The following is a 25,019-nucleotide window of genomic DNA, read 5'->3' as shown; positions in this document are numbered from 1 at the left end:
GTATTGAAGAAGACTAACAACAGGGTAGTGGAAGCTGTTTACACAGTGGGAGCTTGGTATTTTGAACCCTGACGTGTAAAGTTAGACCTCAAAATTGTCTGATCACGCTTTACACCTAATGACTGAACTGGGATGGCTACGTTCGCAGTGTTCTTATGACGGTGAATCGTATAAATTCGTCAGATTCGAAGCCTAACCGCTTTTCTCTACCAGCTCTGGTCACAATTATTGACTGTACAATGCAATGGGTGATTTAAACTCGTTATCTAGGTGTCGTGGATGACAAACTTACTTTTAATACGCACGTCGAAAGGTGGCGTTCGTCCTTATCGCCGCCATACATATTACACTGTATAACACATTATACTAAAACTCTACTGTCATAAATAGTGTAATCTACAATCAATCTGCTTCGCATATCAACTTTAGGTTCAAATAGCAAATCAATTTGGCGACGAAGGCACGGTGATGTATACCGAGAAATCGAGACCCAACACATGTAACCGAACCCGCACTGACACACGAAACGCACCCGGGAGTCACCAAACCGTGCACAGCCCCCACAGGACGGCCACGCCCGCTGCCAACTACGCTCCAGCTACTACAGAGTAACACCGATAGCGAAACACAAAAATCCACTTAAGGCGGGCACGATGACGGTTAGTTAGTACTTACACTTCGGGCGAAGTGTAAGTACTAACTAACCGTCATCGTGCAAGAATCTTACCACGTGAGGCCTGTGACCGTTTTACCAATCAGTCACAGCACAACTCGGCTCCATCTATGCAATTCTCACGCGAACACTCCGTGCGCCAACACATGCCTCACCAAAACCATGTCGTATTCTCCTTTGCACGTGCGCTATCACATGCCTCACCAACGCATGTCGTATTTATCCTGAAAAATACTCCCTTCGTCTTCCTGAATAAAATTCAGTTTTTCCAATAACATTTCGTCCTCCCGAATATAAATTCGGTCCTTCCCGAATAAAATTCGGTCGTCATCCCTTTTTTGCATCTTGACAATCTATCCTATTAAAAAGAAGTAAAAATCGCATGGCGATTACACATTGTCAGAGTGACAAAAGGGGTTTAATACATTTAATTACACTAATCACGCGTCCGAAAATTCGCGTATTTCGCGAGTCCTCGGCCGCCTCTATCCATTACTAAACAGTAGTAAAATATCACTGACAAATAAAGTGATCAAACCCGTCCTCACATATGCAAGCTCGCGCTTCTCGCATTCTAACCCATTCAACATCCGGGGAATAGGTTTAAGCGCAGGGCGATAGGCGCGCCGTGATACGTACATGATGAAGACCTGCACGCAACTTGGAAGTGTCAACGATCGCCCAGCTCCTGAAACAGGGATCGATTATTTTCACTGTGCCGCTCAACGTACCAATTTACTGATTATTGGAGCCGTGTCAAATCCCGCATGGTCGTGAGGTTGAGACACATACTCCAGTTTCTAAAATACAAAAACATAAAATTCACACCGTCATCTTCGCCTTTTGATAACCGACCGGTCTCATTAGAAACATGGCCGGATATTTCATGATATAAGATGCTAAGAAATTCGCTACCTTAAAAAATGTCTTAAACTAGGCGACCTACGCGCCCGACCCCCTCAAATCTACGGAATCGGCAAATGTAGTTTGGGCAAGATGAGAAGTTCGGTGCAAAAACACGAAAGTCATCGCGACAAAATTTACGTCCCTTCATTTAAATAAAAAAAAAACATGTCTCCCAGTGTTCGTAAAGGATAAGCCTATAGAGCTAAGTTAGGTGATGAAACTGCAAACAACAATAAAAGTGGGTAGAACGCCAGTACTGAAAGTCCTTCAAGAGCCAAAACCATCTTGTTTGAGGATTTAATGCCAAAAGCATGGGGTATAGGTAAGGTGTTGCTGTTTTTAGAAAGGTAACAATTCTTTATTAAATAGTCACAAATCTATCTCGCTTCTAAGCCATTTTAATAACCTGTTTTAAGAGTCACGAATCGTCGCAAACGTAACTTAGTTTGATGACTTCTAGCCCTCCACAAAAGCCGGTTTCAAAAAAGTCGATAGTAACATAATCAACGCCCACACACCGCCAATCCCAACGTTGGAAGAATATGACAAAGCCTTGGATTCGGTATAAACATAGGTGGTATTTGAGTTCCTCCTGAGATTCCAAATTGACTATCAGTATTTCGAGTTGTGGAAGTGTTTTATAATAACGTCACAATGTCGATCCTAGTACAGAAGCGAATCAACGACATCCTATTGAATAGAACCAATTCACTGCCAACATGAAAAATGCCTGGAAGTTCTTTCAATGAAAAGTATTCTGAAACTAAGTAACTGCGAATACATCACTCGCCTTCGATTTTCCAATGAAGTCGGAACCATGGAAAAGTCGATAGATGAACTCTGTTGAGTTCGGTGCTCGAAGACCTCAATTGAGATGAACATGGATAATACAAAAACTATGTCGATTGTCCATGTCGTGCCCACCCTATAATATCAGTCATTAGCTCGATTCTTGAACATGTTTACTCGTAAAAGGTCATTCGGCAAATGCAGCGCGACTGCGCTACATTATAAAACTACAAAAGTCTTCTCGCCCAGTACCTAAAGACTTCTTACTCTACGATTAATATATATTGGCAAAATCACAATCGCTTAATGAGTAATGGAAATGCTCAGGATTTCGCTAAGAAATCGGATGAGGAAAGCAGAGATTCGTATACGAAAGAAAGTAACTGTTATAACCCAAAATAATTGACGTATTAGATCGGCATTTATCAGGCGGTTTCGCATTTAAACATTTCAGTTTTTGTATCTTTCAGAAAGGCCTTTCGCTTGACTTCGTATCTCGTATTAATCATCAAATTTGTAACTTAGTATCACACTTAGAATTGTCTAGACATTGACATCGCAAACATTAAAACATCTACGTAAGCACACTAAATTTTTTAGTAACTAATCAAAACGATTGTAAGTTGAAGTGGCAGTGTGTCACATGTGCAAAACGGTTGGCTACTGGGACCAGAAGGTTCTGGTATAAAGACCACAAAGTGCAGCGTCGGACTTACACCAGCAAAGTTAGAGGACCCTGTTATAGCCATCGGATTGCTGCCAACTGATACTATTGGAAATATATGGGGCAGGCCTTCAGAAATAGACGGCTTACGGTTGAAATACTCGTAATACCTTTAGAGAGATTAAAGTTTAATAATGATTTAGATGTTACTAATAATTTTGTATAAACAAGTACATAAACTTTTTTTACAACTTTCTTTCAAACCATTGACTTAAGTTATTTTTTTGGCATTAATAGAAATTATATTATTTCTGATTCATTAATTTATATGTTATCACATACTTTGTTATTTGATATCGGTGAGACAAAGCACTCTCTGTCACGTTCCCATAGTACCAAGAAATCGCTGTGTCTCAAGTAACAAGTCTACTGAGAAAATAATAGTAGGTTGCATCGTCAGCTAAATTTTATCCGTCACTGTTAGGAACTTATATTCGTTTGTGTCACTTCGGTATCTCACAACGAACTGTTGTGACTCAAATTCAGTTATCGTCATTTTCATAAACATAACTTTATTTTTCTTTTATCGGGCCTAAAATATATTGGCATATTAGATATTATGCTCGCGGTCGGTTTCGCGTTAAAAAAATGGTTTATTCAAATATTTCGATGGGGTCGTCCGCGTGATTTATGTGTTCAGTACAAATCCGAAACGTACCATCGCACCAGTCATGAACATCGCAACACACGAAAATACGTGAGTATACTAAATTTCTTTCAGTTCATTGCTGAAGAAGTTGAAGTGGCGATGGGTAGGGCGCACAGCGCAGAACGGATCGCCGCTGGCGCCTTACAGCTTTATAGTGTAGACCACACATCGGTATACCTTAAATACTTACGCACATTCTCACATAATGTCTTGTTAAGGTTGTTCAAAAACACTAGATGCATCTGCTTCCAACCGGTCTTATCGAAAATCTACAGGGGTGGAATATCTACTGCTGTATCTATAGGTAGGTAGGCTTCTTCTATCCGTATTAATAATCTTCACAAGATTTTATGCCAACAATATCAAGGATTCCTTGATTAGTAAGAAAAATATGAAATATTTAGATCCATAAATGAATATTGAAAAGATTTTTAAAAGAAATGGAAATTTATTACCTAGGCACTGGTACAAAGCCTAAAAATTTGTTTTGAATGTCGATGATTTTTCGTACTTTGTATAAATATTTGTGTAGAAAAACAATTTAGTAACGAAGATAGCAATGGTTTATGCATTCGTCATAATTAACGTAATACTCAACAAAATTATGGGATTATCGCGTAATTAATCTTAAAGATATGCCTAGCGATAGAAAAACTTTGCGTGTTATAGACCAGTCCGCTCTTTCACAGCAATCCAGCATTCTTCAAGAGTTCTATTGGCACTGCAAGAATTTGTTTATTACTATAATGACTTGTCAGTCGTCAGAAAATGCTGGAGGCAAGCCGCTTTCAACCGATTATTATAAATTTATGGGGCAGATTGCTGCTTACCAGTGGAAGTCTTACGGTTGAAATGATGAGGATAATAATGATGATATTGACTTATCTTAGTTTTCACAAGTCCATCAAGACAATAGTTAACTCTAAGCTTGATTTGTATCTTAAGTTTACTTGCGAGGAATAACATTCGGAATGGCGTATACGATGTTTGCGCTAAGAAAATAGAAAATACGGGTAATAAGCTCTGGATGCTTAATATATAAATCAATATTACGTATTTTTAAAGTTATTGCTTTTAAAAAAAGTACAAATACGATTTCTAATAACTTATACAAAGACTTCTTCGTCTTCACTGACGTTTTATTATTTCTGATAAATTTTTATTTCTACACCGTCCTATCATCTGCTTTCTTCGAGAATGTATTAAAAGAGTCGATTCATTGTCTTGATCAGACAGGCGAGATGGTGATAGTTCACGAAGTCTTTTACCATCTACTTTCCCCTATTCCAGCAATTTTTTAATATTGTGCAGTTGTTTGCGGGCAACGTGGTCATAAAAATTTGGGACTCGTTAATAACACGTTGTGGAGAATTATTACTGTAATTAAAATTCTTTATTTTTCTATCACTTTCATAATACTGTCAAAGAAACTGTTCCGTAAATGACAGACAAAGATTCAAACTGCAATAGCCTTCGTAATAGAGCAGTATCTCAAACCGTATATTAATATTCATAACTACAAACGAAATTAGTTTAATAATTTGTTTAAATAATTATCTTAGCATAGTTAAGGCTATCTTCCCTTTCACCCGATTATTGTTTATTGTTGATTTGTCAGACAACTTGTATTGGTATAATAGAAATAATAGATTATGAGATAATAAACATTACTTTCCCGCGTGTTGGCTCAACCTTCGCTAAGCTGGACTCCTTCCCTCACTTAACACCATAGACATCACCTTGGTACTGTTAACTTTACAAACAACCTTATTTAACTACACTTTAGTGCCGCTAATGATAAAATAACTTTGTACTTTTAGACACATTCTTTTAAATCAGAAATCCACCATTACGGTACTAATTGAAAGAAGAGAAATGAATCTTAAAAACTGTATCCTTAAAAATACAGGGTGACTGATTATAAGAGTAAAAGCTATAAATATTTCATTCACTATGTACTATATATCTTATTTTTCAGCAAAAAAACATTAAAACTTTTAAGTGATCACAGCAACGCTAATGGAACGCGACAGATAGTCTGCAAGGACATACACTTAACAAAAATTATGTTTTATATGTAGTATTTAGAATTCTCAAAACACTTTTTCTTATTCTATAATTGCGTTATGTATTATTTCTGAAATCATTGACTTTTAGAAAGGACGTATCATACATTGTAAGCTATAAAATAGCTATACATTAATCCTTTTTAAAACTATTACACCTCTAACCAATCGCTCTGTATATATAACAACTTCTTCGTATAATAGAGTAGCGATACTTTAAAAATGATGTAGTTTTTATTCAAAGAATTCTCGTATGAAATATCTCAAACGATGTGCATAGATTCCACAAGAAATGTTTACCTGTTTTTTTTCGTTTTTGATGGAGGAATGAATTCACGCTTTAATATATTGTACAAAGACAACCAAGAAAGACGACAACGTTTCTATGATTTTATTTTAACAACTCCTTTCTAAAACAGGGCAGGCCGGAAACGTACCGTATGAGATTTGAATCGATGAATTATTTTTACATAATACACACGCAAAACTGAATCAATATCACATGTTATTGAACTGTGAACGTCACGATGTATGTGAAATATTTTCGAAAATAAATTTGTATCATCGAACATTAGTCGTTGCGTAGAGAGTACATAAACACACATATATATATATATATATATATATATATATATATATATATATATACATGACAGATTTCCACCCGTGTATCACGATATTATTTGCCAAGTAAAGAAAAGCTAAGTCGTGTTGAATATAATAGATTTACGTAAGGGAATCTTCGAAGGTTTATTTTTGAAGACTTTTCGTATGGTTATCGTATTTGCATGTAATCTGGTTAATATATACGGTAATAGTGCTATCGTTATTTGATACATCAGCCTATAAATAAGAATTTTCTTTTATCCTATTTGTTTTTTTATTTACTTTTGCTTATGAATCTATCGTTATTATATAATACATACAAGCTGTCCCCCGCTCGATTCATGTGGTGTAAAATATAGAGCTGTGTAAGCCAAAAATGATTCTGAACAGTTAGAAATATGCATTCGTTATAATGAACTGCGATGCGGGTGGGATTTTGTGAAACAAAAGCGGATCTCTGCTTAGCGAGATGAAAATTCTTACATAATTTCATATATCTATAAGCTTTATGATATTTTGGAGATATAGTGATGAGTCGGTACAATAGGTATTATATATAACATATTTATTATATATGTACAATTTAATAGAAGGTACGAGGTGTATAAGATATACGAAGGCCGTTTTATAACTCCACGAATATTTGAATAAATATCGGCAAGTAAACATTTCAATTTCCAACATAATCACCTTTAGATAATTATTTAGTTCAGTGTTTTTGACATTTTTTTATTCTTTCCAAACAATAAGTTCTCTCAAGGCTCTTAAAGTTTTAGCCCACTGAAAGTGACAGGGGGCTTAATCTGGAGAATATGTTGGATAGGGTGGCAGTTCGTTGTCCACTTTATGAATTTTTGGCATACCACGTGTGCACTCGTTAATTATCTTATTATAATAGTAGTTTTTTCGCCTAATGAGGTAGTTTTTGCTTTAAGTCCAGATCGAATCTGCCTAGCTCTGAATAATATTGTGCGGTGATCGTTCTAACTCTCTATCTATGTGAGCGACACAAAAGACACATAAACACTGTGGCGATGACATTGTTGACCTTTGGTGCACGCTAAAGAATTCAATTGTTTTAATTGTTCCTTTATCTCTGGCATAATGTGATGGAACCATGTTATATCTACTGTTATTAAACATTATAGAAACTCCTCCGGATTGCGGTTGAACTTCACCATATACCCTTTGAACAATCGCGAGACTCAGACATGTGGACATCTTTTTAATATACAAATAATAAGGTGCAATATGATTTATTAGCTCGGTTGAGATACCTTTACCTCAGCTACTTTACATATATTCATTCTCCGAGCGTTCAATATTATTGCATTAATTGTATCTATGATTTTCAGCGTGAGGTCTTTTTTGGGCCGACCTGAACATAATTGTACTAACGCGTCTCTTGTGCTGGTACGATCACTGTGGAACTCTGTAAACACAGTAATTATGAAGTCCTGTTTTAGTTTCAGTGAAGGTTTATTTTACGTACAAAATAATAATGTTAAAATTCACGAGGTTGTCTGCTTTTAATTGTTTTGAAACTAGATGTACAGGTTACATATTTTTCTTAACGGTAGCATTATTGCATATAAAGTTACTTCGAGAGGAATTCAAAAAATCACGGAGTTATCAAAATTCTTCGTCGCTTCCAAATAACTGAGGTTCGTGATCAAGCTAGTAAATTTCAACTACCAGGCTGTTCTATTTTGTGACAGTTTTAAGAACCCTTGCGTGCCTTGTGTGACCAGCGAGAAGGTAGCCATGCTCGGGCCTTTTTACCCACCTTTTCCAGATTATCCCAGCTTTCCGGGCATATGGCCGTAGTAATAAACCATTTTACGCAAGCAAATTGTGGACAGTCGGGTCTTAATTTTTAACTTTACAAACCCTTCCGCTCCATGAACTCAGTTCCGATGAAGCTGTAAAATCTCTTTAGCTGACAGCAACTTCAACCTGAACTAAGCAGGGTCTTTATTCTGAGCTCTTTAAGGATAAACTTAATAGTGCGGAGCGCTGGCCACGGGATTTTTAATATTCGGCGCCAACACCACATCTGTGATGCCTCTACTAGTCAGTTATATAAACGTTGACTGTTTGATAACTGGGTTTCTACTAACTCCAAGGCACATTGCTGTTATCTGTTTGTGTGTTCCTAAAAGCGAGTGTAAATAATTACCATCCGAATTTGTTCTGGGCTATTCTCAGATCAAGAGGCATTTGGGACCTTGTAATCTTAAAGTTGAGGCATACTGTTTCATAAAATCTCAATTTGATTCTACTTTATATCAAATTGGCCTTTTTAGCATCCTTCACGTAATGAACGTGTGAACATATAACAAAAGTAAATAAACGCTGTCAATTGTTTAGCATGCTTGCGATTTCCCAATACAACTATTACTTAATGGTAATCGATCACTAATTATAAATTGTAAACAAAGCATATATTATAACAGATTAAGATATAGAAATTTAAAATTGTAAAGCACGCATTATTCGCTTTGCAAAATTATTAATCATCCAGGTTATGTACGTTTCTAAAAAATAACGATGATTTTGGAAAATTTTTGTTTTTAAAAATTCGTATTTTTTTCAATTTAGTTCAAGCCTCTTATTACCATAATGTTTTCCACAACCTTTAAACAATCAAAAATAAATCAGAGAACAGTTTATTTCGATTATAAAAATAAGGACCATGTTACTTTAAAGTAATCGCTTGTGCATTTTATACTTTCGCTCTGCAAATATAGCCTTATTATTTAGAGATTATGTAGAGTTTATATACAGTATCCTATGGAAAAAATTTACTTGACAAAATTACACAGCGCAAAGCTGTAGATAATAATACGATTCTTAGATTGTTGTATTTTTAGGCTAAAAACATTAAAACAAGACTAACATAAAATAAATCAATTCGCTAGCAGATAAACAATGAAAAAATATGTAAGTCCGCTAGGTATTCGCTTAGCATTCGCCACGTGTCATAAATATTTTCTAATTAAAAATAAATAGCTTCGGAAGGAATAAATAAAACTAAGGTAGAGTTAAAAATATATATTTTATTAAAAATAAGTTATATTCCACACTTTATCTGTTAATAAATTACTTTGTTATTATTAAAACTTTAATCTTACATCTAGTTTTAGCATGCGTTGTTAATATTGTGAATATTGAGTAAGCGCAATCAAGCCTGTGTTAAGCCATGTTTTTGTATTTAGTGAATAGATTGTACAGCACTCGCAGCGTTGACTTGAGATCGAGATTCACAATATCTGAAAAAAATTAAAATCATAAATAATAATGTACACTAAAAATAATAAAACACACTCATTGCAGAATCCTATAGTGTTAGATCTTTACTATATACCCACTGTCATTTCAGACGAACAATTCTTTGAGCTATGTATAGATACATTTGTTTATATATCAAACTTAACATTAAACAATCTAAATTCCCAGGTACAAAAAACTTTTAAGGGATTAGAATAAGCGTATATATAAAGGCGTATATATATTAGGGCCGCGTTCGGCATTTAAACCAAATATACATAAACAGTATACGATCACAAAGACTTGTGATGGATGGAATGTTGGTTTGATATTTTGCATCTCTTTGTTGGTATCTGAATTTATATGTAAGCTATTTACCGGTGTGAAAACTGTGAAACTGCGTTATGCATTCCACACTATACATACAGTAAAGATAGAAGATAATATTAATTTATACATTGGAACTTTTAACAAGACTCTAATTGATCAACCATTTTTTAAAAGATCTATTGTGGACTCTGCTTCGCAAGGTGTTATAGCTATAGAGAAGTATACCTTTTATAAAAGTTTAACAATACTGATTTAAGTATATACAGTATCGGTCAGATAAAGCGTCAATGAAAACAAAACAATCAAGCAACATCATTGCCAAAAATTCTTGTCATTTAACTATTCGTTTATTGAATAATATGCCTTTTCGGTCAATTTAATTTTGTTGTGTGCATTATGTTTTATAAACTGTAGTTCAATAATGTTTTACGAAATTTTTAAAAAATCTAATTTCTTTTATTACCAACAAATTGAAAATTTATAGTAATCGAAATTTTGGTATGGCCAGTTTTTCATGGTGCCTTATATACACTATGGACGCGCCTACTTTTTATTATATGTATATATTTTTAATATACGTACAAGACTAGTAATAAATAATGTTGAAATATATATTGTTTTTACTTTTATAGAATTTTACACTAAAACTAATATGAATACTCGCGCCTATTTTGCAAATAGATTAAGAATTCAATTTAGTATGTTATGTAATAAAAATGAATAGCACGATAGTATTGCGAAAAATTCAGATCGGCATCGGTTTTTACATTTCCTCGACTAACTAGACGCCATTATAAAAATGAATTTTTGTCAGTTGTATGCACACGTTTTGGTTTAACAAATTTTTTTAATTTTCTGGGAAATATTTTCATAAATTTTGTTGGTCCAGAACATATTTATTTTAAAAGGACCATTTGGGCCTTGAATTGAACTTGGCTCCTCTCAAATAACGTTACTAAATAAAAAAAAATAATTTGATGGTAAAGATAAATTGTTTAGGTGGACCGACGACATAACTAAGGTCGCCATAACATAGGTCTCCTCAATAAGACTGGTTGGAATCGGCCTTCGCCCGTCTTACTACAACTTCTATACTAACTTTCCAATCTGTTGTGCTGTGTATACTTTCGAAAAATATGCAAAAAATTCAAAAATGAAAAGGAAACAAATGTTAAGATTACCTTCAGGTCTTGCTTTAGGTTTAGCAAGACCAACATCTTGCATCAACTCAAAAGCAAATGACACATTGTGTACTTTCTGTTCAAAGTCCTGTGGTGTCAAATGGAAGTCGTACAGTGGCACAAAGAATCCTTCGAGTAGACCCATAAGCAGGCACAAGTACACGCCATCGTGGAATTGGGTGTCCAGATCCATAACCTCAAGATTCACCTTGCTCAGATGTTTGTTCACAAATGTTATTAGTGACTGAAAAATAAAATAAAAGTTTTGCTCAGAAATGAGCCATATATTCACGAATTTAAAGCTTTTATATCCATAACCGTTAACCTTGTTTTTCATCCACTTTCACCTATATACTAACTCATCGCGATATCTCTGACACCATAAGGCTTAGAAACTTCAAATTCAGTAGATATATTCTTTTTTGCCAAGTGGACGTCAGCTATGGATGGATTTTACGAACTTCCACCCTTAGGGTGTAAAGGAGAAGGTTCATAAAAAATTGCTCCTTTTCAAACTACAACTCTTAATAAAACTTTGAGATTTTTCTTGCATGTTAAAAATTACGAAGTTTGAATAATGTGAAATAACACCATCAAAAGGAAGTGCAACATAACAATTCTAAAAACATTTAAGTTAACGCAAAAAGAATGCAAAATAAAAAAACAAAGGGAAATTTACTTTTGACCTAACCAAATTATTGAAGCATCTATAGATCAATCAATGGAGTCCATTCAACAACAATAATTAGAGAAGGACTTCATACAGATCATTTGTCAGCAAAAAACTTTTAGGCTTTTACATCAATTAATAGTCATCTTTTGTTTATTGCTACTGGTCAACAACTTCTGGCAACACTGTCTGCAGAAACATATAATAAATAATTATTAATTTATTATGCATTCATCTGAATTATGAAAACGATTTTCTTAATATTATTTTATTATGTTATTACTTCATTGTGTACTATACATTCCTTAACAATAAATGCTATACAGTAACCCCTGTTAATTTACACCTATAGTCAATCATTCCTGTAGATAAAAAAAAATTATATTTTATTGTTTATTAAATAAGTTTACCTTTTTAACAACTTGGAGTTTATCAGGTGCATGGTCGAACAGAGCGTCAAATGCATCCCTTTCGCATTTCATACCAAGATCGTCATATGTCGTTGTTATGTCTTCTATGTAAGTTCTATAAAATAAATACAATATAATTTAATCATTCATAATACAGACAACTAAATATATCATCAAATTCAAATGAACTATAACATTAGAAGTATGTAAAAAATTATCAATTGAATTTATGGGATCCAAAATTAATCACAGAATAATGGAACACCTTTCTAGAATCCAATCATTTTATTTTACAAAATTAGAATATTTTACACAAATTATTTGTGAGTAGCTAGTAATAAGCGTGTTATATTTATACTCAAAATTAATAGATAATTTCTCTATTAATTGTTTAATTTATTTTCTTTTCCATTCACTCCACTTTTATCACCATCATATTCATGTTCGCCGATACACGCTCACTGCAAAACGTTGACCTCCCACAAAATACCAGAAAAGCGTATTTTGAGAGAAACTATTGCAGAATGAATTTAAGCTCCCGCATAATGGCATTAACTTAAAATACATAGCTGTGAGGTTTCCGACACTCTGGTCCAAGAAAAGTTATGTATATACATATATATGTATGTATATATATATGTATATATATATTTGAATAAATATACATATACTTGTATGTGTGTGTATGTGTGGTGTGAGTATATATGTGAGTTTATTGTCAAAGCGCACACAGTAGCCTACAGAAAAGTTACAAATTTAAAGACAAAAAAGGCATCACAAAGATCAATCACAGTCTAGACAGCCTAAAACATATAAAATCTCTATATTCTGAAGTCTAGATGGTAGGCAGGTCTATATTATTATTGAGATATGATACAAAACTTTATCAAAATCATCGTTGCAGACCACAGCCTCTGCCTTGAATTTCTAACAGGACTAGTTGATAACATCCACCAACCAGTGTCTTTCAAAATCTTTACAAGATTTGATAGACCTATTGAAGGCTAATGTTAAGCTGTAGTCCTGAACCCAGGACCAGCCCAGTGGTCATCTGTCCAGCGCACTATGTGGTTAAACTTAACTGTTTATCAGATGTATTAAAAGTAAATCACCTATGAGAAAGTTGGTTTGGTGCATCTTTCTTAACAACCACAACATTGACACTGACATTCTCTGGAAGACGAACAGGAGCTCGAAAATGACGCGCCAAAGCCACGAGGAGATGTAGAATAGACACCACATTCTTGGAGTGAATGGAATCCACACTCCATTTCTGCACAGGTTTTGATGTTCCAAAGAGCACCTGTAATGTTAACAATTCAATGTTAATTTATTTTTCAGAATATTAAGCATAATTTTTATTTGTTATTTAATCTTGTTCTTCTAAGATTATGTAATATATATTGCATATTATGTAATTCAAGTTATGCTGCTAGCCGATTATGGCTTTGCACAGCTCCATCTAAATTGAGCTCACAACCAGTTCTGCAGCGACTGTGTAGGTGTATAGTATAGTGAATGGAAAGCGAGGACTATTTGGTAGTCGAGGTAAGGACCTCTCCTAAACACCCGATATTCCTAGCAAGTTGCTACGAATTACGGCTTGAGTGGAACAAGGAGTGGTTGACCAGACCTAAAAGTTAGGAACAGCGTTTGGACTGACTCGGGTCGCGGATCGAATATGCAATCACTACTGAATCTCAGGGTCAAAGAAAATTTAGAAACAAAATTTGTATCAGCTTTACAAAAGGCACCTCCAACACTCAAAGCGCTGAAATCCCAAGGTTTCTATACACTGAGGTGTTTGAAATCTAATCCTTATTGCAAGTCAGCAATAAAGAAGACGGGAAAGTCCTGAGATATGTTCGAACACTCCAAAGGCCCAGCTCGTAAATTGATAGCACTATAATGGCCATGCAGTGAGTGTTAAAGATAAGCTTAAATAATGTTTAACACAAATACTACAAAAGTAATTTCTCAAGAATTTTTTAGTCTTATAACCATTTATTTATACTTAAACTAATTTTGGAAGATTGAACACTATCTGAAGAATCTCTTAAATTATTACAGAGATATTTATAACAAATTTAATCTACAATTTAAACAATTATTGATATAATTCATTAAGAGTTATATAGATACTGTGTAATTCTCCCATGGTTATTAACTTTAAATGACAAGCATTGGTAGTAGCTAATTAGTAAAATCAACTGTTTCAGGAAAATGAGTTAAATTTTGACCACAAACTGAATAATCTAATAATAATAATGATAATTCACATATAGTAATTTATTTGCTATTTAAAGATGCAAGGAATATTAAAAAGCATTACAGGTGATAGGTTGTAGGTGTGATAGCTTCACAGAGGTGAATTTATAACTCATTTATTGTCAATAAATGATAGTACACACTATTCAACAATAAAGCAATGATAATTTAGTAAGAAAAATAATTTTCAAACTTTGGATTATTACTTATTAAACTTAATTAATGCTAGCAGTGCACCCAACTTTATCTATATGGAATTTAACCAAAAATTATTATTTTTTTACATGGTATACTTTAGCCACGCATAATTTTATTCTTCATGGTAAAATTAAATAGTAATGAAGGCACAAATTTTTTAAAAGTGAAATTAAAGCTCAAATTACATTACTTACCCTATTAACTGCTCTTAGAACTATAGCCAATTTCTGCCGCTGTCCTTCCTCAGACTGGGTCACCTCAGGCACATCAAGCTTTGTTCCTGTCAACTTTTCAAGCAACTTCTGCAACACCTGACCATCATAAAGGTCTTCACTGATATCCTTAACAATGATCCTCTGCATAGCCAGCTCATCATTTATCCAGTCTATCAACACTTGTATCAGCTCTTTCACTCTAGGGTCTTCTAGAGACCTAGGTTCAATGATGGCACGCTCTTCATTGTCATCTGGAACAAAGTTTATATTACTCGTAGATCCCATAGCTATATTTATAAATGTATGTATGTATGTATCTTTTTCTACTCAAACAATTGTAAAATGTTAAACATGTTACTGAACCCTTATCTCTGTGGACTGTTGCGTATAAGGATAATATGTATGAGAAGTTAAAAATAAATTATTGATAAAGCTATTGCATGTCCTGTGTAATGTTGTAAGGCACTCATTTCATGGCAATAGGACTAGAAGTAATAAGCTACATTTAATTTTAATGTAAAAAATTATAGTTTTTTATTTTGTATTTACAGTAAAGCATAAGGAATAAATTCATAAAATAATTTTCTTTTTGTCGTAGTGGACTGCATATATGTTAACAGTTTCTAAATCTACTGAAAAATAGATTTAAAAAAGTCTACATAGTGTGAGTGACTAAGTATGGAAAGATACAATATATGGACAACATTACAAAACCAACAAACAATCTGCTTATGGAGACTTATACTCTTAATGTTGGATAATAAAAGATGGAGAAAAAAAGAATTTGTGGACAGCAAAAGAGAGAAAATTAAAGCACATTGATGGAAATTAAAAATTAGGAGGCAGAAAAAAATGTTTTAGATATTGTGGACTAAGCACAGGCTCAAATTCCAAAGGTCACTCAACTTTGTGAAGAATTGTGATTATTTGACAGCACTTACAGAATAACTTCTACAAGTGGAGCGAGGGGAGACTAAGACAGATGATGCAATAACCAACATCATAACTACTCTACTATATGTCTATCATCATAACTACTCTAATTATGGATAGAAGTAGTGGTTACAATTAATTAAATAAAAGTGGGATAGTGAGTATGCAGCTATTTATCAAATATGTTACACAATATATATTTTAGCACATTGTTGACCAGTCAAGAGTTAACTCGTGTTTTTAGAGCCGAACACTGTTGACCAGCCATGAGTAAACTCATGATGGGTTTTTTTGCATCACTCTTGTTATCTCTGTTGGTGACCATTCAGTGCAATTGTTTGTCAGTACAATACAAGCCATTTCTCTCACTTATAAGAGCTGCTAAAGCTTTTGTTGAAAATAATAATAATTAAAATAAAAAAAACAATGACAAAACATAATGAAGAATCTTAAAATGAATTATATGCAGATGCTTTAACTTGTCCAACTGATTATGAACAAAATTGTGGTAACTGTGAAAATGATACTATATCAGAAGAGCATGACTCTGATATTAAGCTACCAAAAACAATGCTTTGAAAGAAGAGTGGAACGAACATGATATTACACATTACATACAAGATTATTTAAATATTCCTGGTGCAACTATTGAACTTAGTGACACTCTGACTATTGTAAGGACTTTATTTTTGATAGTGGTGTTTTTGATTTAATCATTATGCTGATGAATTAGTACTATTCTCAAATAAAAGAGTTAGATAAAATTTATGCACAAACGGTATCCGGTCTGTGACCCAAGATAAATTTTCAGTAAAATTGCCACTTTCAATGTGTTAAAAGGGATGTTGAACAAGCGAAGATTGCACTTCCTTTATAATAAAAGAAAGATAAAGCTTGAAAATAATAATTCACTAAAAATTCTAATGAATTAAGTTAAGAAATATACTTACGAAGACTGTATTCTTCAGGTGGAACTTCAGGTGCAGTTGGACTTCCAGGTGAGTCAATTGCATACTTGCCTTCTGCTTGTACATCTTGTACTGGGCATTAAATAATGTATTATTTACGTATCAAATATATTATATTAACAGATTATACCATTATAGACATGACATTGCTATCCTAATGTTTATATTAACTATAATTATATTATAATATAGTTAACTATGCACTCAGTTCCTAAATACTTGTTAAATGTAAGGCATAACATATTCAAACAAGTTCAAGGAAAGATCGAATGAGGTAATCTACATTTATGCATCCTACACAAGTTTCGAAAACTTTAATTTTCGACCACTTACCTTCCTTAATACGTTTTTTGCGGCCAATCGTGCCAATTTTATCCCAAAAAGATTCCTCCTTGTCTTCTTTTTTCGGCAATACGGGTGTTTTAGGAGATTTCGGGCGTGGTGAAGACATTTCTGAATCAGCTTTGAAGTATAAAACTATTAGTCACCAATCTGTAATTACGGATTATTTGTAATAATAGTTTTAGACTTATACTCGTACATAATAAGCACATAAAATAGTACGTATTAACCAAGATTTAAATTTTTTAAAAAATACTGCAGATGTTTACCTTAGTTTATAGTTAGGACAATATGTATATATAGTAACTTACATCACAACTAATTTTGACGTTATGAAAACGTATAAATTAGCTCTAAATTCATGTTCGATCTCCTTTCTTCTATCATCATATGCAACATTTTTTTAAAATTTAAATTTATTCATATAATATTAAAAACAATGAGTTTTTTTTAAATTACATAAAATATAGTTTTTATACACAATATGCAATTTATTTTATAAGATTTAAAGTCTTGAACGAATATCAATGGTTTTAAAATATGTTACGGATATAGTTAGTAAATAATCACACTTTTAGGTATAATCGGAAATAATTTATTTTTTGTTCTGCAATAGAAGTTAATGATCAAAATAAAAGTAATAAATTTTTTAGAAAAAATATTTGTTATAAAATAAATTATAAATATTATGAGAAAAATATAGTCATAATTTTGTCAACATTGACAAAATATAATTTCAAATGTTCAGTATAAATTTATTAAATTGTTATTTTTTGATAGTGCAATAAGCTAACCAAAAATTGATTTTATCTCCCATTGGTCGATCCACCTCCTATATGTTTTTTATGACCTCATCCCAGTTACTATTTTTTGTCCGCGCTCGGTACTGAAGCTGTAAAGTTGTATGTCGAGTAGTGGTAAAAAAAATTAAATACGAATAATAAAACATATTATTATTAATATAGTGAATTAACTTGGTGGAAGTGCAAGATCAATTTTTTGAGCAAAATATTAGGTAGCTGGTTAATAATTTTCATTGATTCATTTTGTGTTAAGAATAAAACGAAAATGTGTGAAATAGTATAATATGCCTTATAGTGTAATCATTCCTAAAAATAGCCTCAAGATTATATTGCATCATTTGTTAGATTCACATTGTGGTGTATAGGCTGTGGTAGTTTGTTTATGTAGGTGGGAACTCGTGTTGCAGGGCTCAATGGAAAAGATGAGTAATCCGCCGCCATATGGTTGGGGGAACATGCATACGATGCAGCCACCACCAGCTGCACCGCCAAGCTACTCTCAGGCCGTCGGAGGTGTAGGTCCGTCGAGCCCATACACGCCCCAATACCCGCCATGTAAGTACATAGTCGCACCTTTATTTTCTAATTTGGCCTCAAAAAATCATATTTCGGTGGAATTAGTAATAGTTTGACCTTGTAACAATTTTGCTTTTCATTATACAGCAAAGATGTATGTTTTTAAACAAACAGTACTAAACATTTTTTGTAACATGTTGTTTAAAATAATTGTTATTTAAGAAGGTAGAAGATGTCATGGTCAAAGTTTTTGTTATTAATACACACCGTATCTTTGATAATTCAGGTTCTTACAATTAAATGTCATTCATTAATGTGCATTTCACTTCATAGGAGCTTTATTTTTATGCTTTCTCTTTAATGTATAACATATAAACTAGCCAAACTAATTTTTTTTTTAATATCAGTGTCACTGGTATAAACGTTGTTTCCATTTTTTAAAAATAGTATTAAATTACATTAAACTGATGTTAATTGCTCCATTTGTTATCTATTTTGTATAACCTTAAGCTATTTTTATTATAACACAGTATTATGATGTAGTAATAATGTACCTATAATTGATCAATTTTTAAAGTTTAATAAAATTATTTTATATAAAACTTAATTAACAATTAAAAATAACTTAATAAATACTTTAAATTAGAAGAAAATTGTACTGTCTGTAATAATTCAAGTTACAGTTTTAATGTAATTTTTAGCCGGTTGAAAAAATCTTAATTTCTTTTATACCTAATAATAATAATAATGGAATGGTAAAAATAAAATAAAATAGATGAAGATACAAAATGTTATATCCTGTTTAAGAGTAATGTGATTTATTCTTTTATGTTGCTAATGAAAACATAAATTTAGTCCCATCAATTTTAAAACCATATTAAAGCTGGCCAATTTCTCGTATAAAAAAGGGAATCGTACTTTTAGCGTCAACTTAATGGCGCGTGCTTATAGGATAAACTAGTTTAAAAAATCAATATATTATCATAGACTTTGCTTACGCGAAATTATGGAGAATTTATTTCAGGAATGCAAAGAGAAAGATTTGGCAATCAATTAAATTGTAATTGCCGTTTTCGAAGTAGATGTGCTAAAATTGAAAAGGTCTAATTGTTTGTTTCAATAATTCAAACGTCTTTGCTAACTATAGCATTTTCTGAAATAGCATAGGGTTTCCAAGTAACACTACTGTACAATTCGAGCAATATCAAAACATCTGATAACTACATACATATAATTAAATTAAAATCGTAGGCTTTTTTTTATTAACAGCGTTATTTTTTCGACGATTAGAATGAATGCTGAGAACCGTATCGTTTTGTTTAAAAGCGAGTTTTTATCTTGTGCTAGGACGTAAGGTTGGAATCTTTCATCTCGTGGTTTTACACTGATCTCTTAAAGGATTTCAATTTGTGAAGACCAATATCTTGTTGTTTCACTCGGACAACCATATTTACATATATAATAGTTTAATTCAATAGTGTGATATAAAAAATAAAACAGTAAATAGGTCTCGTATACTCCACAGAATAAGTTAGTTAAGAGGTCTTTCTAAGATAGATAATTCTAAAAAAAATTAACGCATTTAATGTGCCATTTAAGATTGGTTTCATAACGTCAAAATGATGTCCAAACTCGTTGTGGTTTGAATCTAATTGTACGTAGTAATGTATTCAGACGCCGGGTCATCCAGAGACAGAGATACTTGCTCGAATCCACGGATGACGCTACGACCTTAAGATAGGCATCGTACAAAACATTTCACAGCCGTTCGAAAACCAACCGGCCTCGTCGGAATTGGGGTCGGCTCATGTTTTAAAGTTATTGCCAACTTCCGATTATTCTAGACAGAAGCGTCGCTGGAGTTTCTTCCGCCACTTCTTTCAGCCATTTAAAAGCTCAAGTGGAAGTCGGCCCTTAAGACGGAGTGCTAAACGAGTATTATCGACGACTAATAGCTAAATCCGAGGCCACCTCGAAATGGCCCTTGCGCCTAAGGTGTTCATAGAGCGGCGGGAAAAGCGATCTAAAAGCTCAGCAGCCTCTTAAGTGGAACTGTTGTATGTAGCGGCCCGAGCAGAGGCTCTCCTGAAAAATCCTCGAAATAGGTTACTTTAAAAGCGATTTAAGTTTAAACGCCTTCCGGAAACCGCGAAATCTGCAAATGTGCTTAATATTAAAAGAAAATATTTCACATATGCTGTCTCTTTCACAGTTCAATGACTTGTGTCTTGATCCAGGTTTTCGTATGTATTATGTAAAAAGAATTCATCGATTCAATCTTCGATCAGATATTGTACCGTTCGTTTCCGCGCTGCCCTGTTTTAGTAGGAAGTTGTTAAAAGAAAATCATCGATCCGTTACTGTTTTTCTTTGTCGCCTTCGTCCATTATACTTTAAAATGTGAATTCATTTTTATACCGAAACGAATAAAGAGTAGGTAAATATTTGTTATTGTAGTCTATACACATCGTTTAAGACGTCTCTTTGTTTTTTTTCCTTAGTATTTTGTGTATAAAAACAATCACAATTTCGAAAAACAAAGTAATTATATATTGTTTTAATTAAATGTTATATCACGGGCCACAATCAAAATTCTATCCATAAAAACTTTACCGTAGAACAGAATTTTAAAATTGTATTTTTTAAGCTAGAACACATTAATACTTGTTGAGTATTAGGTTTCTTATTGTATCTGAACTCAACTCGAAAATCTCTGTCTCCCGTGCACAACCACCTGATCATTCTAGATGAACTGTGTACTATAGAAAGTGTGTGTTAATAACGCAATGAATCATTGTCCGTCGGCCTAGCCGCGCTCCGTAACCAATCAAATCATTTCTAATTAGAAAGTCGAGTTCATTGTGACCAGTTGAAGGGATACTTAACCCAAATTATATTTTTTTATTTATTTTGTTATTGTTTTATTAAAATAGTTGCAAATGTTTTGTAGCTTCGGGGCCGCAAATTGTGACTACTGTGGTGCCGGTGGGATCCCATCCCACCCACATGATATGCCCAAGTTGCCATGCCGAAATCGATACCGACACGCAGACGAAGCCGGGCCTCATCGCTTATATCTCAGGGGCGCTTATACTGCTGTTGGGGTAAGACTATTCAATCTATTATTTAAATTTAAGTATTTTCAGAAAGGTATCATCGGTGCAGAGGTTCTTTGGAGTTCGCAAATCGTCAGTCATCTTTGATACAAATGTTTTTATTTTAGATTAATTTGCATTAGTGATTTACGATTAAAAAATGTACAAACATGAAGATACCGTGTGCTCATTATGCGCAGATCAGACCAACATCAATATTTTAGGATTAACTGTGATATGTGGAGTTTCGTCATCTCATAACAATGTTTGTCTATGAGTACGGCAAAAAAATGTTGGTGGAAACATAATAATAATAATAAATCTGTAAAAATTCGTTTTATTTCACCGGCAATGTTTTTTGTGGCACCTGATTACGTTTCAATTGTCTGTACCCGGGGATTATTGCAGCACTCACAACCGTTTGGGACTTTTATCTCTCTATCGCCTGCATCCCGCCCGCTGTGCAAATTTAGTGCACAACCCCTTAACCCCACTGCGCGTTGGATTTCGTAAAATCCGTTTTAAGCTGACCTCTACGAACAATCAAAGCCTCTCGAAAGGAACAATCCTACTCAAATTTCAAGTCTCTAAGCGTTATGGTTTCAGAGATATCGTGATGATTCAGTACTTAGATAGAATCTTATATATACATGTATATATATCCCTTAACGGACGAGAGGCGACTGTTAGTCGCCACAGTGTTCTGCGCGGCAAGGCGAGTGGCGATTAAGGCGACAAACAAATGTTTATGTTAGATATGGATCTCCAAACGACAGGGTCTCACTATGCGTTCTGGGAAAGGTTCCTTAGCTATACAATGTCTGAAATTATAAACCATAACAGAGATAAGACGATGAAACATTTTTCGATGAGTGTAGTAGAATTTACACACTGACAGATTACAATAGTGTTTATATATACAGTATTTTACCTTATTATGGCAGCATTACTACGGAAAAATTGCTAAGACAGGACCTTCCAGTTTCGACAGGGATTCCCTTATACTTATTTAAAATCTTGCTACGTAATGGAAATATATTACCGGGTTGTATTTAATTTGTTTATAGATTTAATTTTCGCTCTTAATGATCCTTGTCACCATGTTATTTCCAACTAGAGGTGACATGCAGACTTTTACTTTTTGATAAGCCGTCGTACACATAACTGTCAGAGAAAGTTCACACTCTTGTATTTGGAAAGTCGTGTAATGCGACTCGAATACGGATAATGCACGCATCCTGGTGATTTATTAGAAATAATGCAAAATTTAGTTTTATTTACACCTGCAATATGTTTTTGAGAAATCTCTCTTTTTGTGGAATATGTTGTTTTTAAAAGTCGACAGGTCAAATAAGCTTTTTTATTGATAGTAAAGGATACATAAATCTTTACTAATATGTATCGCTGTCTACCTGTATGTATCTGTATAATAAGTATAGTGTTGTCCTGCCTGGGATAAGTGAATACAAATTGTGAAGCTGTTCAATTTAAAGAAACTGATCTAGTTAAAAATTCGTTGGAAAACCTCATTCTTGAACGTCATATACCATACTAAAAATAGATTTAAGTTAAACGCCTTTGGCATTTTGCCATATCTAACCTGGTGAAACTGTATATACCCAAGGGACAACGTTTGTACTTGATAAATAATGTAATTTGTGTTGAACAGATGTTTCTGCGGCTGCTGCCTCATCCCATGCTGCATAGACAGCTGCATGGACGTGCATCACAAGTGCCCTAACTGCGGCGCTTACCTCGGTCGCTATCGTCGATAAGCGGATCCTCTTGACCCTATCTCCTTCAACATTGGAACGATACGCAACTTACGATCTAATCACAAATGCATTTATCACACACCTACCGATCTTTCGAACGTGCCAATGTTACATCTGAACATCACATTTTAACGCATTAATCTGTCCTAAGTCATTATCATTACAGGGCTAGTTTAATGCCCGGAATCACGTAATAGATGTTGTGTAAAAGCCTTGTCACTTGACGAGCTTAATGTTTCTCGAATCTCCAAACTACGTCGTAGCATTAAATGTATTGATGTCGTTAACTACTACCTTTATTTTTAATGCGTCTACTGTTTATATTTTCATTAATTATTTAATAGTATTAATTTGTTGCTTTTAACTGCTGTTTTTGATAATTTTGTAAATATTAAGGAAGCGTTGATACTAACGATGGTCATCGATCTGTTAAACGCAGCGGAGGGACGTAAAGAGTTTACAAGGTATGTCTAGGAGGCAAACAACGAGAGAATGGGTGGCATTTTTTTAAATATATATCCTAGCTGTAAGTTTTTAACTGTGTCATATTACATAAGTAACATTCAGTGTCGTTTCAGAATTGACAATGAGTAAACTTCTCGCGTATCTGTCAAATATGAATCGATCGATACATTCTTCGAGTACATTATTCCTAAAAGTTAACGACGCATTAACAGTTATCGTGGATTATCTGCACTGAGTATAAACTCAAATTCAACTGAAGTGTTTCTTTAACAAACAATTCAGCGTTCGGTTCGGTTTACTCTAATAGTGAAACTATCTGTTGATCTATTTTTACGCTGTCCCACTGTGTAAAGAGATAATTATTATACACGTTTAAATATATAATTTCATACACGGAACGTTTTTATTTTTATTAAGTTCAATAGTTTTAATCCCGATAAATATTTTTTCAGTTTTGATATCTTACGTTGTACAATTCAAAGGTTATTGCGATTACTCGAATTTACGGACGGTATAATATTATTTGTTTTATATCATTTATTTGATATTCTTCTATAGTATTTTTAAAGATCTTTTTACACTCTACACTATTTATACTATTTTACAAAATTACGGACTGTGGCCACTTTGGAATGTGTTCATTTTAAAAATATCACAACTAACGTACGAAATCTAGATATTAATTTAAAATATTATTAAATCTTAACTTATATTAGTGAATTGTTCCACCTAAAAACGTTTAGACCCTGCTTAACGGTGTACCTTCCAAACGTCGTTTAGTCTGAAATATAAAACTTAATGTGAAACACTATTTAATAATAAGGTATATACATTTAAAAACACTCACAAAATCTGAATCTGTTGATTTTATCTGAATGTATTGGTGTACCATAAATAAAATTCCTCCAACGTAGAACCCCAAGAATTCGTTTTATTTATATACCCTTACCTACTCCCTGTGCTACAATTGACGCCGAAATGACATACGCTTCTGATTTTATTGATTTTATTTATGTAAATGCGCGTGGCCGCTGGATCCTTACACTTCTGGAGATTAAAGACTGGCAAGCGCCGGCTTATTGTCCACGGCGTTTTACAAAAGTTGCAAATTTACATAGCATATCCGATCGAGAAACAGCGGCCCAGTGTCGCCCATTTGGAATTATT

The 25,019-nt window shown here is 33.5% G+C and overlaps 2 protein-coding genes across 4 annotated transcripts; one reads left to right on the top strand and one right to left on the bottom strand.

Moving 5' to 3' along the window:
* Positions 1–9,468: 9,468 nt before the first annotated feature.
* On the bottom strand, positions 9,469–17,557 carry parvin (beta-parvin). Of its 3 annotated transcripts, none has more exons than XM_068762059.1 (8): positions 17,468–17,557; positions 17,190–17,348; positions 16,839–16,928; positions 14,935–15,206; positions 13,387–13,577; positions 12,275–12,389; positions 11,195–11,438; positions 9,469–9,685 (listed from the first exon to the last, which is right to left on the bottom strand). In XM_068762059.1, the coding sequence occupies exons 2-8, from the start codon at positions 17,305–17,307 to the stop codon at positions 9,609–9,611; spliced, it is 1,107 nt and encodes a 368-aa protein (XP_068618160.1). In that variant the 5' UTR covers positions 17,308–17,348; positions 17,468–17,557; the 3' UTR covers positions 9,469–9,608. The 3 variants fall into 3 exon arrangements, with proteins under 3 accessions (XP_068618160.1, XP_068618168.1, XP_068618178.1); XM_068762067.1 differs by having other exon boundaries at positions 17,510–17,545; XM_068762077.1 differs by having other exon boundaries at positions 17,190–17,318; positions 17,468–17,517.
* Positions 17,558–18,051: 494 nt separating this feature from the next.
* Positions 18,052–24,768, top strand: LOC137918628 (LITAF domain-containing protein). Its single transcript, XM_068761462.1, has 4 exons — positions 18,052–18,213; positions 18,409–18,556; positions 21,468–21,621; positions 23,282–24,768. The coding sequence occupies exons 2-4, from the start codon at positions 18,415–18,417 to the stop codon at positions 23,385–23,387; spliced, it is 402 nt and encodes a 133-aa protein (XP_068617563.1). The 5' UTR covers positions 18,052–18,213; positions 18,409–18,414; the 3' UTR covers positions 23,388–24,768.
* The last annotated feature ends 251 nt before the right edge of the window (positions 24,769–25,019 follow it).

This window comes from Battus philenor, unplaced genomic scaffold (genome assembly GCF_028537555.1).
Source record: "Battus philenor isolate CCGP_79_NKW_IND1 unplaced genomic scaffold, ilBatPhil1.0.hap1 SCAF_1, whole genome shotgun sequence".
Classification (NCBI taxonomy): domain Eukaryota; kingdom Metazoa; phylum Arthropoda; class Insecta; order Lepidoptera; family Papilionidae; genus Battus; species Battus philenor.
This window is presented reverse-complemented; position numbering and strand designations above follow the sequence as displayed.

Coding starts and splice junctions, on each gene's coding strand:
- parvin (XM_068762059.1), bottom strand. CDS start 17,307: ATGTCTTCACCACGCCCGAAATCTCCTAAAACACCCGTATTGCCGAAA. Junction 15,207..16,838: donor ACCTGAAGAATACAGTCTTC/GTAAGTATATTT, acceptor ACTTTGTTCCAG/ATGACAATGAAGAGCGTGCC. Junction 11,439..12,274: donor AACTCCAAGTTGTTAAAAAG/GTAAACTTATTT, acceptor TTTATTTTTCAG/TCACTAATAACATTTGTGAA.
- LOC137918628 (XM_068761462.1), top strand. CDS start 18,415: ATGGAAAAGATGAGTAATCCGCCGCCATATGGTTGGGGGAACATGCAT. Junction 18,557..21,467: donor CACGCCCCAATACCCGCCAT/GTAAGTACATAG, acceptor AATGTTTTGTAG/CTTCGGGGCCGCAAATTGTG. Junction 21,622..23,281: donor GCGCTTATACTGCTGTTGGG/GTAAGACTATTC, acceptor TGTGTTGAACAG/ATGTTTCTGCGGCTGCTGCC.